This window comes from Hemitrygon akajei, chromosome 8, assembly GCF_048418815.1.
Source record: "Hemitrygon akajei chromosome 8, sHemAka1.3, whole genome shotgun sequence".
Lineage (NCBI taxonomy): Eukaryota > Metazoa > Chordata > Chondrichthyes > Myliobatiformes > Dasyatidae > Hemitrygon > Hemitrygon akajei.
In genome coordinates, this window is record NC_133131.1 from 104549727 (window position 1) to 104568198 (window position 18472).

Here is an 18472-nt window from a genome sequence, read left to right on the forward strand (position 1 = left end):
CTGTCTGAAAGGAGGAAGGGGAGCATAAGTCAGTGAGGGCAACTTTACATAATCTTTCTATTGTTGAAAATAAATTGGAAAGAGGACCAGCAGTGAGAAGGAGGATGAGGTTTGAGTATCTTACTGTCTTCTTCTGTCCAGTGGCTCATTATGGCAGCATCATCTATGGTATTACTAATCCCTTCAGTTCTGCTGCAAATACAAAATGGCTGTTCACCGAATATCTGATAATATGCTTGCGTCATTCAGTTATTGCTCATGAATAGCTGACAGTGTGAGGAAACTATAAGGCACAGATGTGTGGTACATGGGTGAAGATGCAAAGAAGCACAATTTATTAAGATTGCTGGCAAGTTAGTAATGATATTGAACAAATGACAACACTACCAATACTACTACAGTACTATAAAACTGTGTATTATTCCCTATTACTTACTGACAGAAGAATTCGCCCATGTTGCATTCCTGTGACTGTAAATGAACAAAGTCAGCACAGGCACCTGGTGCAGATAATGGACTGGCATCATACAATGCGTTCAATGATTGCATCCTTCCAAATCTTCATTTTCATTGTAACATTCAGATGATCATCACACCTTCAAATTCTTTGTGGGCAAAGAAGTGAGATCATTTCATTTTCACTTCCAATCATTTCTTGCATCTCCAAGCCTGAATACTTGAAACTGCATTGAGCAACACAGTTGTGAATTGTCATATTGCTTATCAGTGATAAAAATCGCTGCTTTTTGAGCACAAGTAGATGCAACTGACGCTAATTAAAAACTGTTAGCTCTAAGCATGGTATAATGTCTTAACAGCCACCCAAGTGCATACATATCTCGAAGCTGTTCAGCAGCAATCTCCTGTCCCAATTTAGCAGTAGTACATGCCTTTAAGAGCTGTTGAGACACGGTGTCCAATGGTTGTCACCTTGGAGCAGGATCATGGTCTCAAATAAATGAAGGGAACCCTGGCTGTTTTCATAGTTAGACTTTGTTCTTTAAGTGTTGCCCCAAATAAGTGGCTGCTCCGATTAACCAAAAACCACTGTGTTGCATTTGAACATACATTCTCTGACCTGGACTAAATTATAAAGCCTTTAGTAACATTGCATCCAGATCCTTGAAGGTTGACTCTTGGCACTGAAAATCACCATCATCTCCTCACACTGCATTCTTTGTGTAACTGGAGAAAATCCTGCTCCCTTTCAAAAATGGTTTCATTTCCACCCTCCCTCCCCCCCCCCCCCCCCCCGGTCTATTGACTGTGTCCTCCTCTATACTATTGAAAACCTGTGGAGCTTGCTTTCTCCCATGTGGCACCATTATGGAATGCTTCCCAGAACATACTTATTTGTGGAATTCTTGTCAATGCCTGCCATAGATACTATGCACCGTGTGCCTGCAGCAAGCCTGGCCTTTAACAGATTGGTCTTGATTTAACTGGTGCTTAACAAACTTGAAGGTAGATTCACATGGGAGGCGATTAGTCAATGGAGTTTGATAAGGAGGCAGTTTTGATATACTGACTGCATTTAGTGGAAGAAGTATGGGTTAATTACATATCTGTAACAGCTTACAGATCCAGTCCAATAATGTTCTTCCCTAAAAGTAGGGTAATGAAGTTGCTTTTGTGTGAAATAAGGAAATTGTGAAATACCTTAGCACAAGTTTGATGTGTTCAGAGGGAGTTACAATTATTACCAAGGAAAATTTCAGCGACTGAAAAATGATTTTTGAGTGTATCACCAAATGTTTCTCAAAAACATTATGAATTTCTGATACAAATTGTGAAGACAAACGAGAAGACATATTTTAGGATTCAAATGTTGTTAAAGTTCACAACAATTTTAAAACTGTGACTACAATTCATAGATTCTGTTTAGATAATGACTTTTAAGTGAAGTTTTACTTAATGAATATATATCTTATTTTTATAAATTACATTTGAATGTAGCAGTGAAAATTCTAACACATCAGTGAAAATGAATTGAAAACAAACTCTGACCTGTACAGGCATTGCAAACTAAACAAATGTAATGTTGTCTGAGTGATGCCCATGTGTAGGGAGATAGTCTGGAAATGGTTAAAGCCATTCACATACAAAGTCAATTTCAACAGTAGCAGCATGTCTTAAAGTAATGTTGAGAACCTATGTCAACATTAAAGTCCTACCCTTTTCTGGATGAAATGATGACTTCATTCTTTCCAGATATTCCCAGCCTTCTTTCTGTAAGTTAAGATCTAAAGTCCTTCATAGTTATGTTGTCTGACCTCTCCAAGGTGATAACCAGTATTGGACAGCATATCCCAACAGTTTTTAGAGGCACGAACGACCCACATCCATCAGCCACTCAACACACTAAGAACATGTGCCCCAAAATATTTCAGAGCAAGTGCTATTACAAGAAATAATGGAGCATATCTCCCACTATTTCACCTCTGTATGAGTTTAAAACACAATTACATGCTCTTATCCATAAATAGTGTGAGAGTTTCATATAAGCACTACGTCAGTGTGAGCACTGGACAAATCATACCACACAATTTCCTTTTGATAATTATTAAATACCAAGCCAAAGCTTTCATTTCTCAAAGCTGTACTTGGCCACACGATCTGATAGGATGATAGAGAAGGTGTACTGCCTGCTTACCTGCATTGGTTGTGACATTGAGTATGAGAATAAAGACGTTATGTTATGTTGCAGCTAGACAAAATTTTAGTTAGGCCACTCTTGGAGTATTGTGTAGTTTCTGGCCTCCACATTTTAGGAATGATAGCTTTGGAAAGACTACAGTTTACCAAGATAATGCCTGAATTAGAAGGTATGAGCTATAGGAGAGGATGGACAAACTTTGGTTGTTTTCTCTGGAGAATTAGAGGATGAGGCGAGACCTGATAGAAGCTTATAGGACTATGAGAGAAATCGATAGCATGGCCAGTCAGAAGGTGAATGTCAGATACGAGAGGAGGTGCATTTAAAGTGAAGGGGAAAAGTTTAAGGAAAGAGTGTGGGGCAAATGTTTTGCACACAGATCAATGGGTGCCTGAAATGGACTGCCAGGAGCTGTGGTGAAAGCAGATACAACAGTGGCATTTAAGAGGCTGCTAGACAGACTCTTGAATATGCAGGGAATGGAGAGATGTGAATCATATGAAGTCCAGGAAAGATTTAGTTTGACTGGGCATCCATGCTTGGCATAGATATCATAAGTTGAAGGACCTCTTCCTCTGCTGGGCTGTGCTATGTTCTATGATTTTTGAGCATTTAACTGTATCTTACATTCACTATTTTAAACAGATGTTAAACCAAATAAAAATGTGTGAAATTGCACAGTTAGTAATGTAGCAGGCTGAATTTTCTAAGTGGCCTTTGTTGATCAGAAATTTGTAGCCAAAGCCTCTTTATACAGTGTATACAATTCAATCATTAGTTCACCTCATTAGCTTCTGGAGAGCAAATCAGTTGGGTTTCTTACAAATGGCATATACATAGTTAAACATGCACAGGCAATGTCTGCTGCAGAATGTTGCAATTGTCCATTATGTTGAAATATCCATGAAGGCAATACATTAATATTTTTCATACTCAGATGCTACCACTTGGTCACAATTGGAATGCCTCTTTTTCTGGGAAACATTATTTGCTAACCGTACCTTCTGATAGTTCCTAAAACTTGACAAGTTAAACTTCTTCAAGCACCAGAGTACATAGACTCTTTGAATTATTTTTGTCACGTGGATATGTGGTGCATTCAATTGAACTGTAATCCCTGAAAGCTATTTTAGAATTAATTTGTCTTTCACAGTAGAGCCATAAAATATTACAGCACATCACCGGCCCTTCAGCCCATGATGTTGTGCCAACCGTTTAACCTAGTCTAAGTTCAATCTAATCTTTCCCTTCTCCATAGCCCTTCATTTTTCAATTATCCATGTGCCTAACTAAGAGTTTCTGAAATGTCCCTGAAGTATCTACCTCTATCACCACAGAGCGTTCCACACACCCACCACTCTCTGTGTAAAAGAGCTTACCTCTGACATCCCTATACATTTCTTCAATTACCTTAAAATTATGTGCACTCATATTAGCGACTTGCAAAAATTATGAGTATTGTCTATGTATGATTGTTCCAGTGGATCAACATTTTTACACAATAGGTAACAATTTCCAGGTTTGTACTAATCTAATTGATCATATACAGAGCAGTGGCCAAGTGTCCTCCATGCTTCTGAATGACGAGCTAGTCCAAGATCATTTTAAGATCTCTGGCTGAAAGAGATCTGCTGCCACCAACCTGGCCAGTTGATAAGTTCTAAGTTGCCATTGACTGAGAAGGATGTTGCTTTGGCAAGACTTAATAAGTTTTGCTATTGTAGATATTCCTAGAATATTGTTAGATTATTGTAATGCTCCAACTGATTCAGGAAGCATGAAGGATGTTTAGTATCTTTACTAGCCATGGCATATAAATGACCATTGCTCACCAAGGTTGACTCTCGTTTGCCCTTAGATGTGTCATAGCAGGCCACCTAGTTGATCACACCACTTGCGGGTGGATAATAAATACCAGCCTTGTCAGCAAAACCCACATCCTGAAAATGAATTAAAACAATGCCAGAGGAAGTCATTTTTTAAATGAATGATTGATTTTAAAATAACTTCATGCATTCATGCAAATGTGGCTGTTGTGGCTCACAAATACAGGCTTTGTGGAAAAAGCTTCAGCCATAATTTAGTTTAGCTCCCTTAACTTCTCCAAAGACCCGGTATTTTTTAAACAAATGATGCTGTAAGTAGGGAGCAGAAGGTTTTCTGCTGTTCAGTCTGGCAACGTTCATGTTTATATTTATTTTCTATCTTCATTTATAGTAATGTTTGTTTGTATTTTGACAAAAATGGCATACTATTACACTTCAGAATCAAGAGTGGCTGCTTGCAACTTTTCTTTCTTTTGCACGTTTGCTGCTGACAAGGAATGGTTTTACTGGGAAAATGACATTCAAACATTAGGTCATATAAAAACTATGCCATAATTTTTAACAACCATAAAAATTCAAGTTGGGAGGACTTTCGGATCTTATACCTTTCACTGAATTGATATTCCAAAGTGAACCAATTACTATTTCCGTTCAGGGAAAAAGAGGGGCAAATATATAGATATAGCCTGGGACGGTGTTTGTAATTGATACTCTACGAATATGAGGGGAAAAATTGCTAATTCACTAATACTTGACAGATGTGTTGAATTAGTTATTGCAAATCTCACAAAGCTTTTAGTTACTGATAATTTCAAGGAACTTTTTTTTCCATTAGCATGTCACAGATATTATTATTAAAAAGACAGTTCTTAAACTCTACCCTCCTCACAATGGGAGAATGGATCATGGGGAATCATTGCATGAACTTTAATCAAAATTAATGAAGAGAAATTGCATGGTCATAAATTGGAAGCACTGATTTAGATTTTATTTCTTGTTACTTATTACTCAAAACTCTATGCTAACAAGTGGCAAATTTTAAAATATCCTCTTGCATTTAGCTGTGCTGTGTTCCTTGTGCACTGTATGAAAACCCCCATGGTCTGTGCCATAAAAGCTAATTTTGGAATGCAGACATCAGTGACTTTCATTTGTAAACCGTATTCTCATGCACCTTATATATGTGAGAGCGGGTGTGTGCACATGTGTGTGCTCATGTGGGGGTGGGTGTGAATATGTGGGCAAGTGTGAGTGGGTGGATTTGTATGTGAGTTGTATGGCTGTGTGTTTTGAGTTGGTGGTGTAAGTCTGTATAAGTCATTGAGTGCAACTTAACCTCCCAAAACAATTTACGATGTTTCTGATGGGTTACTCTCAAAGGCTGAAGAAACTCTAAAAAGACACTGATATCAAAGTAATTTATCCCTTCTGCAGCTTGCAAACTGACCTATTTTTGACCTTGAATCCTTAATTATAAGAATCTCACAAGCATTGAAATATGTCATTATGTCAGAACAAACAGATAGCAAACTGCTTGCTGTACCTGTTCTGCATTGTGACCTAGACCATGGGCTGATAAACAGCAAGTACCATTTGTGTATGAAAGTGCCAAGCAATGACAAGAGGAAATATGATCACCTGTTATTGATATTCCATGGTCTTCCACCATCAATATCCTGGGCAACACTCAACTTCCTCAGCCACATACAGTACATACCATACATAGAGGAACAGGTCAGAAACTGCGTATCTGACTTTGAGCACGTACAAGGGAGAAATCACAACTTCTGCTCCAACTCTCAAGAAATTCATCATCTTCCAAAACAAATTAGCCCTTTTGCTTGGCACCATACCTTCCAGTTTAAGATGGCGCTGCTGAAGTTCAGCGACTATTTGTTGGTGGCCAATGAAACAAAGAAAGCAACTAAATGCTTTGCTATTCGCACATTTTCTGGTAAACGATTGTTACAGACAGTGGCCTGTGGCTTCCCTTTCAGGGCTGAGCTGAACCATCTATACAACCTGGCATTTTTATGGTGTGGGCTGGGGTCTCGGAGACACAAGGCAGTTGCCGCATGTCTGGGCCAAAGTTGCTGGAGTGGACTTGGAGGCAATTCGATTCAGCAGAGCTGAGGCGAGGCCAAGTTGAGGAAAGATCCATGCTTTGATCAACTTAAGAGCCAAGCCAAATTGGAAAGGTCAGGTACTGGCCAAATTGAATCAGCAGAGCGCAAGACCAACGGCATATCAAAGTGGCAGAGAGTGAGGAACAACCAAGGTGGGGACAGTTTAAGCTTCGGGCCAGATGAAATGGTCAGGGAGTTGGGGTTGGAGGCAGGGGATGGTGTGGCTCACTGCTACATGGAGTTTACTCGACTGTGCTGGACTGAGGCTGTGGCCTGAAACTAGTGGACTTCTGGATCAGCTGCACTGATGCCTGGATTTGTGAAATTCAGTTCTGAAAGCTGTTTGCTTGCTTTCATTGTTTGCACAATTTGTTTTTTTCCCTCTCTCTTTCTACACACTGCGTGCTTGAGGGTCTTATTTTTAATGTGTTCTATTAGGTTTCTTTGTTTCGTGGCTGCCGGTAAGGAGACAAATCTCAAGGTTGTATAAAGTATGCTTACTTTGATAATAGACGTACTTTGAAGTTGGAACTCGAAACATTCTAAACACTAGTTCTTTTCTCCACTGTTGCACAATGGCTGCAAGATCCAAAACTGAAACTTCTACGACCACAGACAATGGCAGCAGGTGCACAGAAACATCGCCCACAGGTTCCCATTCAAGTTGCTTACTATGCTGACTATGAAACATACCGCCTGTCCTTCATCCACCCAAGTTCTAAATATTGAAACTCCTTGACCAATGGTTTTGTGGGATATTTCCAGCAGAATGACTGTTGTGATTCACCACCATGTTCCCAAGCATTATTAAAGATAAGCAATAAATGCTGGCCTTGCCAGTGACATCCAGATAATTAGACTTAAGCATTGTTCAGTGATTTTCCTGTATTCTTCTGAATTGCTCTTCATTACATGAGTATTCATTATTTTAAGTTTAGTTCTGCCATTTAGGTGTGCCTGCTACAACTACATTGCTAAGAGATGTGCCATGTAACACATTGAAGCAAGATCAGTAACCTTTCCAGAACACTTCCCTGCTGACTGATGTTTCATTTCTTTTTACCTTAAATAATTTTCTGTATGGTTTGTCTACTTATTCTACTGATTTCAAACTTGAATGTTGCCAGGGGATTTTTGTTGAATTAGAGCAGAAAAGATTATGCTTCAAAAAGCTTTTGGTCTGCTATTTTTATAATTATTAAAGACTACATAATATGGCCCTTGCAGGCCTCATTAGAACATAGTGGAGATATACAAAACCTAACCATTTGCCTGCTTGTTGGGAATAATATGGGCAACATAACATCCTTTTATTTTATAGGCCACTATAAGGAGGCTGTTACTTTTTCATTCTGACAGGAAGCTCTAAGTACTTTGAAATTCTGAACTGTACTTCAATGTTGCAACTTGTGAATCTGCCCAAGTTATTGATTCTATTGATAATCACTACTTGCGCACAGTTGTTAACGTACCCTAATTCCCACAAGCACCCGCTCACCACAGCTTCCTCACTCTGACAGAAACCTACAGGCTAATTCCTTTTCTCTTGAAGACACACAGATCATAGCCTTTCACCGATAAATAAAAGTGCAGATGCTGAGATCTGAAATGCAAATACCGGAGTACTGTACTGGAAATACTCACTGGGTCAAGCAGCATCTCAGAGTTAATATTTCAGGTTGAATACCCTTCATCAGAATTCAGCCATTGGCCTGAAAGAATATTTATTTTACACTCCACAGACATTGCCTGACCAGCTGGGGGTTTCCAGCCTTGTCTGGCTTTATTTTTAAAATGCATTCCTTTTTATTTCTTGTAAACACAGTAATACTTCATAACGATGTCCATAACACCTCCAGATAGTTTGCACGTTTACTGAGAGCCTCCCAGCGTGGAAGTAGGCCCTTTGGCCCATCTCATCCATGCTGACCTTGCTGCCCAGTGAGCTGGACCCATCTGCCTGCGCTTGGCCCGTAGCCCTCTAAGCTTTCCCATCCACGTACTGACCTGGGTGGCTTTTAAATGTTGTTAAAGTGCCTGCCTCAGCCACTATTTCCAGCAGCTCATTCCAATATGGAACCATCCTTTGTGTGAAGAAGCTGTCCCCGATGTCTCTTTGAAATCTCTCACCTCTGAGCATAAATCTTTTGTTTTTAGCACCCCCTCCCTGGGGAAAGGCTATGTGCTTTCACCCTGTCTATACCCTCATGATCTTCTACACCTCCTGTAATCTTTTACAACCTATCTACAGCACTACCTATTTTAGTAACATCTGCAAATTTACTAACCGTGCCTTGTAAATTCCATCCTATATAAATTACAAACAACAAAGTGCTGGAGAACTCAGCTGGTCAGGCAGCATCCATGGAAATGAGCAAACAGGCATTGAGATATGTTGTCATGTTTCAGGCCGAGACCCTTCCTCAGGACTGAAAAGGAAGGGGGATGATATCTGATTTTTTAAAAGGAAGTAGAGGAGGGGAAGGAGGTTAGTTATAAAGCAATAGGTGGGTAGGACAGGTGAAACGGGAATCTGATAGGAGGGGAGAGTGAACCATAGGGGAAAGTGAGGGAGGGGCACCAGGGGGAGGTGACAGACAGGTGAGAAGAGGCAAGAGGCCAGAGTGGGGAATAGAAAAGGGGCTGGTAAGAGATTTTTTTAACCAGAAGGAGAAATTTATATTCCTACCATCCAGTTAGAGGCTAGACAGAAGAAATACACTGTGCTGCTCTACCCTGAGGGTAGCCTCATTGTGGCACAAGAAGAGGCTATGGACCAATGTGTGGGAATGGGAACTAATATGTTTGGCCACCAGGAAGTTTCACTTTCAGCAGATGGAGCAGAGTTGCTCGATGATGTGGTTCCCCAATTTACGTAGGGCCTCGCCAGTTTAGGGGATGCCATATTGGGAGCACCAAGCACAATTAATGACCCCAGTAGATTTGCCAGAGAAGTGTTGCCTCACCTGGAAGGACTGTTTGGGGCCTGAATGGAGGTGAGGGAGGAGGTAGATGGGCAAATGTAGCACCTTGGCCACTTGCAGGGTTAAGTGCTGGAAGGAAGATTAGTGAGGAAGGACGAATGAACAAGGGAATCACGGAGGGGAGTGTTCCCTATGGAACGCAGTGAGAGAGGGAGAGAGGTAAAGATGTGTTTGGTAGTAGGATTCCTTTGGAGATGGTGGAAGTTGTGGAGAATGATGTGTTGGATGTGAGGTCCCAGCTGTCTTTCCCTGGAAACCATGTGATGTAACCTTCCACACTAGCTTGCCATGGAGGACCTTGTCAAAGGCCTTGCTAAATTCCATGTGAACAACACTCATTGCCCTACCCTTATCTACCCTCTTGTTCCCTTCTCAAAATACTCAAAGGGATTTGTTAGACAGGATGTTCCACTCACAACATCATGCCAACTGACCCAGATTAGACCCTGTCTCTCCAAATGTTGCTAGATTCTGTCCCTCAGAGTCCCCTTCAGCAACTTACTCATCATCGTGTTTGGCCTGTGGATTCCAGACATGATTTGCTACCATTTTTCAACAAAGCTACCACATATGCTAATCGAAAACCTCACCTGTGGCTGAATATCTCTGCGTGGGCTTCCGCAATTTCTTCTTTAGCTTCCCACAAGGTCTGAGAATGCATTAGGTCAAGCCTGAGGACTCACCCACCTTAATGCTCTTTAAGACCTTCTTAAAGGTCTTCCACTTGTGACATTTTGATTCTTGTATTTTGCATGCATTACATACATGGAAAATAAAGTACAAAATCTTTGTAACCTTTCATACTATGTAAAGTTACCCAAAAGACCTTGATCTTTCATCTGAACTGAGCTGTAAGTGAAGAGGATGTATAGAATAGGAAAAGGAAAAGTAGTAGAATTCAATCCCACCACAGTTCTTTGCATCTGACCTCTTAAATGAAGCTGCCGAGGGAGGGTGTTGCAACTTCCTGTACTTTATACTTGGTCTCACCACCTCCCACCCTTAGAAAGTTCACAGGCACCTCTATTTTGATTGCAAACTTTAAAACCAAAATTCATTGTTTTCCTTTTTCCTACCAAAAACCCATCAGTGAATCAGAATCAGGTTTAATAGCACCGGCATACAGTATGTCAGGAATTTCTTAACTTTTGCAGCAGCAGTAAATTGTGATACGTAATACTAAAAAACTAAATTAGAAAATGAAATGTATAAAAATTAAATAAATAGTGCAAAAATAGAGCAAAACAAAGAAAAAATAGTGAGGTAGTGTACATGGGTTTATTGTCTGTTCAGAAATCTGATGGCTGTTCCCGATACGTTAAGTGTGTATCTTCAGGCATCTTGGTGGTAGCATTGAGAAGAAGTCATGACCTGGGTGATGGGGATCCTCAGTGATGGATGCCACCTTTTTGAGGGATTGCCTTTTGAAGGTGTTCTTGATGCTGCGGCGGCTAGTGCCCATCGTGGAATTGGCTTTTTTTCTGATCCTGTGCAGTGGCCATTTCGAACTAGACAGTGATGTCTAGTTAGAATTCTCTCAGTAGTATATCTGTAGAAATTTGGCAGGGTCTTTGGCGACATACCACGTGCTCTCAAACTCCTAATAAAATGTAGCCTACTTTGTAATTGCACCAAGAGTAAAACTGCTTACCCTTTCCACTGATGATCCCTTGATGAGGATTGGCATGTGTTCCCGCAACTCTTAGCATAATCTTAACCCTTTGCTTTAATTGCGCTCTTTAATTAAGGAAGCTTCTATCATTCCCCTCTTCTAATCCTTCTTGCTTCTGCCAGCAATGTATCTGTCCTGGTTACTGAACTTGCATAATCCAACACAATTGTTGTTAGACTGAATATATTACTCTATCAATTAACTTAAAGATAAATTTAAAGATTAGAATTGTAAAACTTGTTAAGTGCGTGGCTAATATACTTATATTTTAAATTTCAGATTATTTAAATTTCAATTTTCTGCACATTTATCCCCTAGTAATTAAGTCTGTAAGACACAGTGGCCACTTTATTAGGTACAGGAGGTACCTAATAAAGTGGCCACTGAGCGTATGTTCATGGTTTTTGGCTGCTGTAGCAGAACCATCTCAATGTTCAACTTGTTGTGCATAAAGAATTGCTCTTCTGCACACCACTGTTGTAACACATGGTTATTTGAGTTACTGTTGCCTTCCTGTCAGTTTGAACCAGTCTGGCCATTCTTCTCTGACCTCTCTAATTAACAAGGTGTTTTTGCCTAGGGAACTGCTGCTCACTGCTACCCTATCTGGCACCAATAATGATTCCACGATTAAAGCCACTTGGATAACATTTCTTCCCCATTCTGATATTTGGTCTGAACAACAGCTGAAGCACTTGACCAATCTGCCATGTTTTTATGCATTGAGTTTCTGTCACATGATTGGGTGATTAGTTATTTGCATAAACAAGCAAGTGCAGAGGTATACCTAATAATATGGCCACTGAGTATATTTCCTGAACTTTTATGTGGTATGTTTTTCCCATTTCTGCCTATATTAGAAATAATACAAGAGCTGTCTGTAAAGTACATCTCATACCCTAATTGTATAAATCCCAAAGTCAGAGTTCATCAACATTTATATATTAAATTACTGGCATTATCCAGCATAGGTACCGCAAGTTTAGGATTCCTACACAAACGTCAAAGTCACTAACTGCTGGCCATTCTCTGCTGTCAATTTATTGACAGTACTTTGCTGTTGAAATTCTCCTAGAGTCCATCAGCATAGAACAAACGTGCTGGAATTTCACAATAGTTTGAGAGATCTGCCCACCGAAAATGTGCCCGGTTAGACCTAGTGCAGGAAAAGTCTCTGTTCGACAATGAGGGACCTGGATAAGAATAGTTTAAAAGTGCTCAATTCATTTTAAATTTTTGGTGATTTCATTTAATTTCAATTGGTTTTGAATATTTCTGAACGCCAAAAAAAAAATTCAGAGGCATTCAGAATATTTGAAAGCTTTGACAGACGGCTAAAGCTGGGCTGAATGGCCTTGTTATATGTTGTGAGGATATACAAAGTAAGTACAAGTAAATTGCCTCTTCATCTGCCAGAGTGTTTGGCACTTTGGACAGTTGAGAAGAGTGAATAAAAGGGGAGGTGTGGCACCTCCTACAATGCAGTGGTGGAGGAAGGGAAGCAGTTATTACTGTAGTTGGAAAAGTGAGTTCTGAACTGATTTGTTCACTTGTGCTCAGATATTCCAGTTTATACATCAATTGCAAAATGACAAAATGATCATCACAAATCACTCAATCTAGTACAGTATTGAACTTTTAAACTCTTTATTTAGACTGGAAATTCATATTCTGTTCTACAACAAGGCATTAAATTGGAAGAGTTTAACAAATAGTTCTGATTTTATTTCTGGAAATAGACATTAAGTGAAATAGACTTTTGTTAAAGTTAAATCCTCAAAATATAGAGTCATATGGTCAGCTGATTGGGAATACATTATTGGGAAACAACTGGAGCAAAGTAGCGGACACTGGGGTAATAGGGTGACAAGAAAATCAATGGGATTTTCCTTTCGGGATTATTGATACTGAATTATCTCTTTGGATTTTAAATGTGTTCAGTGAAATCACTACCATGATGTATGTTATCTTTTACATTTCTGAGGAGCAGTACAGGTAGTTGGTTGACAGCATGTATCTGACTTTTTTTTAGAAGTCTTGGCATTTTAATTATATTATTATTGTGGCCACTTTACAAAAATGGCTTGTTTAATATCACTGCACAATTTGAGTCTCTTTCTTCATAAGCAACAAATGAGAAGATGTGAAAGCATACCTATCAGTAGAATAGAATTATGGCTTCAGTTGCTCTTAATTGAAAATAACATTCTTAAAATTATAAATCAAGTTAAACTGAATTGCTATGAAATATAATTATGAAGACTTTTATGTAAATGATTATTAAAATGATCTGCGGGTTTTGATTTTCAGAACCTACCTTTACATTCCTTCAACAAAAAATTAAGAAAAAATGAGAATTTGTATTCCCAGTTTGTTAGAAGAGGTTTCGTTTTAGGTGTTGATACAGGAAGGGAGAATTGTTATTATGTTTTATGATGAAAACAGTTTATTTAGATACCATTCTACATTATTTTTCAATGATTATTATAACTTAGCTTATTTTTACAGTGAAGTATTTTTAATTTAAATTATTCAGATAGATTAAATCTTATTGAGTATTGAAACTAATTAATTGTTAAAGTTACAATTGAAATTGGAAACACAATGAAACTCAAATCAACTGTATTTCGCTGTAGATTGATAGTAACACACAGCATCCTCTCTGAACCATATCCAAAATTAAACTCCATTTAAATGCGCAATGGATCAGTCAGTATGTAACAGAAAAGGGTTAATATTTTAGCTGGAATATATTGCAATTGAGTTTTTAATTTATTTGATTTGATATGCAAATTGAAGCCTGTCAGTTTGATTGTAATATGGATGGCAGTACCTGGAAAGGCTACTATGCAAAACTATAAGAATGATAGGATTTAATAAGCTCTGGCATAATATTTTTGTTGTTCCATCTTCCGAAGTACGTATTTTTCTGGTAGCTACAAATGTGGCTCTCAGAACCATCATTTGAAAGGTGTATTAACTAATTTTAAATTGTAAAATGTATGAAGTGTTCTATAGTGTATCATAGGTTAGAGATACACTGGAATGAATGAATTATGGAAAAAAATCTTTAAATATGCTGAATGCAGCTGCCCGGAAAAGACCCCTTTTTTCTCCCTGTTCTCAAGAATTATTTTTTTCATCAGAGCCCTGAACTTGATGTAATTCAGTTTCAAAATGTAATAATAATTGGTGTATTTTCAATTATTTTTGATAATAACATTTTAATTATTAATTCATTTCATTATTAACAATGGCATCAACCTAAAGAAAGACGGAGACCTAAGTACTCTTTTTGAAACGTATGCTAAGAGTTATTGCTGATAAGCTAGCTAAATACAGCTCATTTCATGTTGGATATGAAACTGCAGCTATGCTCGGAACAGAAGACTACAAAATTAGAATCACTATGATTTAAAGGTGCCATTGTTTCAATTTATGGAAGAAATCATTTGTAGCTATTCCTATCTTCCAGGAAACATTTGGAGTTATTTGACATTGCCTTTTTAGTGAAAGGGATTGCATATCCTTAGAGCTTTTAATTAGCAATCAAGCTAAATAAGATTGCTGAAGTTGCTCCTGACTCTAGTATTGTTTCCTATTTGATGCACAAAATAATTTTAAGAGATAAAACATGTCAGCAAATTTCCTGCTTGTTCTTTGGGGGAATACTGTGTAAAAACTGCACCTGTGCCAGAAATTCTTTTTATTATTTAATGAAGTTTTACAAATGTGTTCAAGTCTATTTAAAGTTGGTCATTTTAGACTTGTAGTACACAGATGAATCTCTGATAGCTTAAGCTAATGATGATATGGGAAGTGGCTGCTTGATCCATCGGATCCATGCTGACTCCCAGGAGAGTAATACCATTAGTTGTATTCTGGCTTTTTATTTCCCCATACTTGTGTGACTTATTCTGTCTCACACATGCCCATCAACTCCTCTTTTATTCTCTTTGCACAGACCCACACTGACTGGTAGCATGCAGCAGACAATTAATCTCTATATTAGTTATATTTTATCATTAATTAATTAATTTATCTTTAATGATTTAGCAACTTATCATTAATCGTCTTTTTCTAAACTTTTCTAAAGGATAGCGCATTAAAAAGTGATATATTTTCTTGTCTTCCTCTCCTGTGTGCAAATTATCATTTGTCTCTATTTCACCGGCCAAGAAATCTACATTATTTATATTTTGCCTTTTATTTCTTCCAGCAAATTCCATTAAAGTAGAAACTCCAAGTGATGAAGAGAATGGAAGAGCCTGTGACACAAATGGTGAAGAGAGTGCTGAAGACCTGCGTATGATAGATACATCTGGGACTAAATTGAATGGACCACACAATGGCCAAGGCAACAAAGCATTTTCTGGAGTTGGTGGCATTCGACTTCCAAATGGCAAGCTGAAGTGTGATATCTGTGGAATAATTTGCATTGGCCCAAATGTCCTCATGGTGCACAAACGTAGCCACACTGGTAAAAACAGGCACCGCTTTTTTCTGTTTTTTACCTTCATCACTTTCATTTGGGTTTTACTATGCCGCATTTTTGCATGTCATTTCCAAAGTTATCATAACCGAAATAGTACAATGCTTCACATTAAAAATAAGAATGTGATGCACAAATTAAAGTCAGAGCCTGAAATGTATTTTTAATAAGTTTCCTTTTTTTGCTTGCTCATTGGCATTTCTTTTTTTTTAAAGAACCATTGGAAAAGACAAATTAAAAAAAAACAACATGCCACAACATTCAGAAATCAAATCTGTTTGTTTGGAAACTGCTGATCAGGAAGAGCAACTCTTAACACACAATGATGCAGACACTCCATTTAAATGAGTTTGAATCTTCATTGTGATGTGCCATTTTGATTTATATAAAAAAAATAGATTTTTCAGATCAAATTGACCCAGCCACTGAAGCGTTGAGAAACTGGCAAGTTTAGTCTGAATGCCTCATGTTATATCAAATGTGCAGCTGGCAGAAATTAAAGAACAGCAGCAAAGATACATCTTTTTTTCTGAAATTCCACACTTAACGATATATTTTTTTGCTAATAAATATGCTCTGCCTTGCAGGGGAACGCCCCTTCCAGTGCAGTCAGTGTGGTGCATCTTTTACTCAAAAAGGCAACCTACTTCGTCACATTAAGTTGCACTCTGGTGAGAAACCGTTCAAGTGCCATCTTTGTAACTATGCTTGTCGTCGTCGAGATGCACTTTCGGGTCATCTGCGGACTCATTCTGGTGGGTATAATTGTCAATATTGTGTGCATTAAGTTCTTTACCTAATGGTCAAAAAGGGGCACAGTAAGAAAATGAAACCTAGAATCTAGTGTTGCTGATAATATGGAGAAGTATTTACTATGTCCATAATGTACCCCCTCTGCATTCTTTTAAATGTGACATTACCTTTCATTAAAATGATGTGCAGAGGACAAATTAACAGCCAATGTGAAATTTGAGAGACAGTAATTTCCAGACTTCTTGCAGCCTTTGAATTGATTCTGATCTACAGTTAATTTTCTTTTATTTCCTCTGAATTTCCTGATTCACTGTACTGAGACCAGTTAAAATTTATGTACAGATGACCCATCAGAGATCAGATAACTTCTATAAAGTTTGTTCCACAAACCACTTTTTAATGAAGCCATTAGCAAAACTATTACATTAGGTGCTATTTAACAATAGGAGGTATAAACTTAATTTTACTTTATATGTCTTTAAGCATCAGGCATGGTGCCTATGTAACATTTGAGTCATTTGAAATGTTGCTGAATTGAGAGACAGGAGAGGTCAGTGAACATGAGATTGGTAGATCAATAGGAATTGACACAAGCCAGGATATCAGCTGCAGAGCTTTGGATGAACTGAACTAAGGATATATGCTAAGGTATTAAGGTATAACTAAGGTATTATTCAGGTTCCTGTGTAAACACACATGGGGAGTCAGGATCATGTGTAGGCTTCATGTGAAATAGCTTTAAAAGTCAATGTATAATTGAGGTGAGTTATGCAGAAGTAAGTTCTAGTTCTGAATTGTGTTTAGCTCACAGAAGAAAAATTGTTGATTTTTCTTCAATTCTTTCTTCAAAAATTGTGTGAGAAGAGTATCTATGTTAGAGCACAATAGATTAAGGATTCAGGTTTATTTGTCATGTGTACAGTACATCAAAACATACAGTGGAACGTGTTGTTTGCATTAAAAACCAACACACACGGGGGTTGTGCTGGGGACAGCCCACAAGTGTCACCACACATTCTGGCATCAGCATAGCATACCCACAATGCTCAGCAGAACAACACAGACCACAACAGGCAACAAAACAAGTGCAAACACAAGTGCCTTACCTCCCACCCACCCACGCACACACACAAACGTTTAAACCCAGGGCGGACTTCCAGCCTCCAGCCTCCAACATAGACTCAGGCTTGCAGACAGCGGGCTTCGGCCTTTCCAGCAAACTCACAGAGATTTGTTGACCCGACTCCTGCCAACAGACCTTGACTTCTGGACTTCGGGCATCAATCCTCAGTGTCAACCTTAGAGCATGCCAATCATTGAACACTAGGCCTTGAACTCCGGAATTGCCAATGATGGGACCCCAAACATTAAGCAATGAACTCTGGTCTCACTGATTTGTGAACCCTGGGGAATATCAGAACTCATTTCACTTTCCCACGCGTAATTCAGACTCCAGAATCCACTGACAAAACACTGGCATCTGAACACAGATATCCCACATCTGATTCTCTGGTCTTCAATCATAATGTAGGGACTTAGACTTCAGCTGACCTCTAATTCCCCCATCCCTGAACCCTAACCTGCCTTCGAACTTCTCTCTCATCCCCAAAAAAACAAACCATGGACCTAAAAATTTTTTTTAAATGAAATTAAACAATTTAAAAACAACTAAATCTGAGCTGTTAATCAATAGAGGTTGCAGCTCGGTGCCGTCTAAAAAGATCAGATTTCTTGAAGAAAAAGACAGTTCAATTAAAGGTAACTATATAGGACAGGACGTTACATAAATGTTGACCCTAAAGATGCCTTTTATAATTTGTTTGAGATGCCGATGAATCTGACAATCTTAAAATGCAAACATTATGTTTATAACAGAGTACTGGTAAATAACATACCATAAGAACATATGCACAACAGGGTGATCTAGTGGAATCTCTGTGGTAGTTCGAAAAACAATTAAATA

General features: G+C 38.5%; 1 protein-coding gene across 10 annotated transcripts in view; it reads left to right on the forward strand.

The window, feature by feature from the left end:
- The window catches only part of ikzf1 (IKAROS family zinc finger 1 (Ikaros)), an 85842-nt gene that overhangs the window by 43818 nt on the left and 23552 nt on the right, over positions 1–18472 (forward strand). For 9 of the 10 annotated variants that reach the window (XM_073054330.1, XM_073054323.1, XM_073054324.1 and 6 more), the window contains 2 exons: positions 15484–15744; positions 16344–16511. In XM_073054330.1, the coding sequence (XP_072910431.1) occupies positions 15484–15744; positions 16344–16511 (429 nt within the window). The remainder of the gene's footprint in view (positions 1–15483; positions 15745–16343; positions 16512–18472) is intronic. The other variant, XM_073054328.1, reaches the window with a different exon arrangement.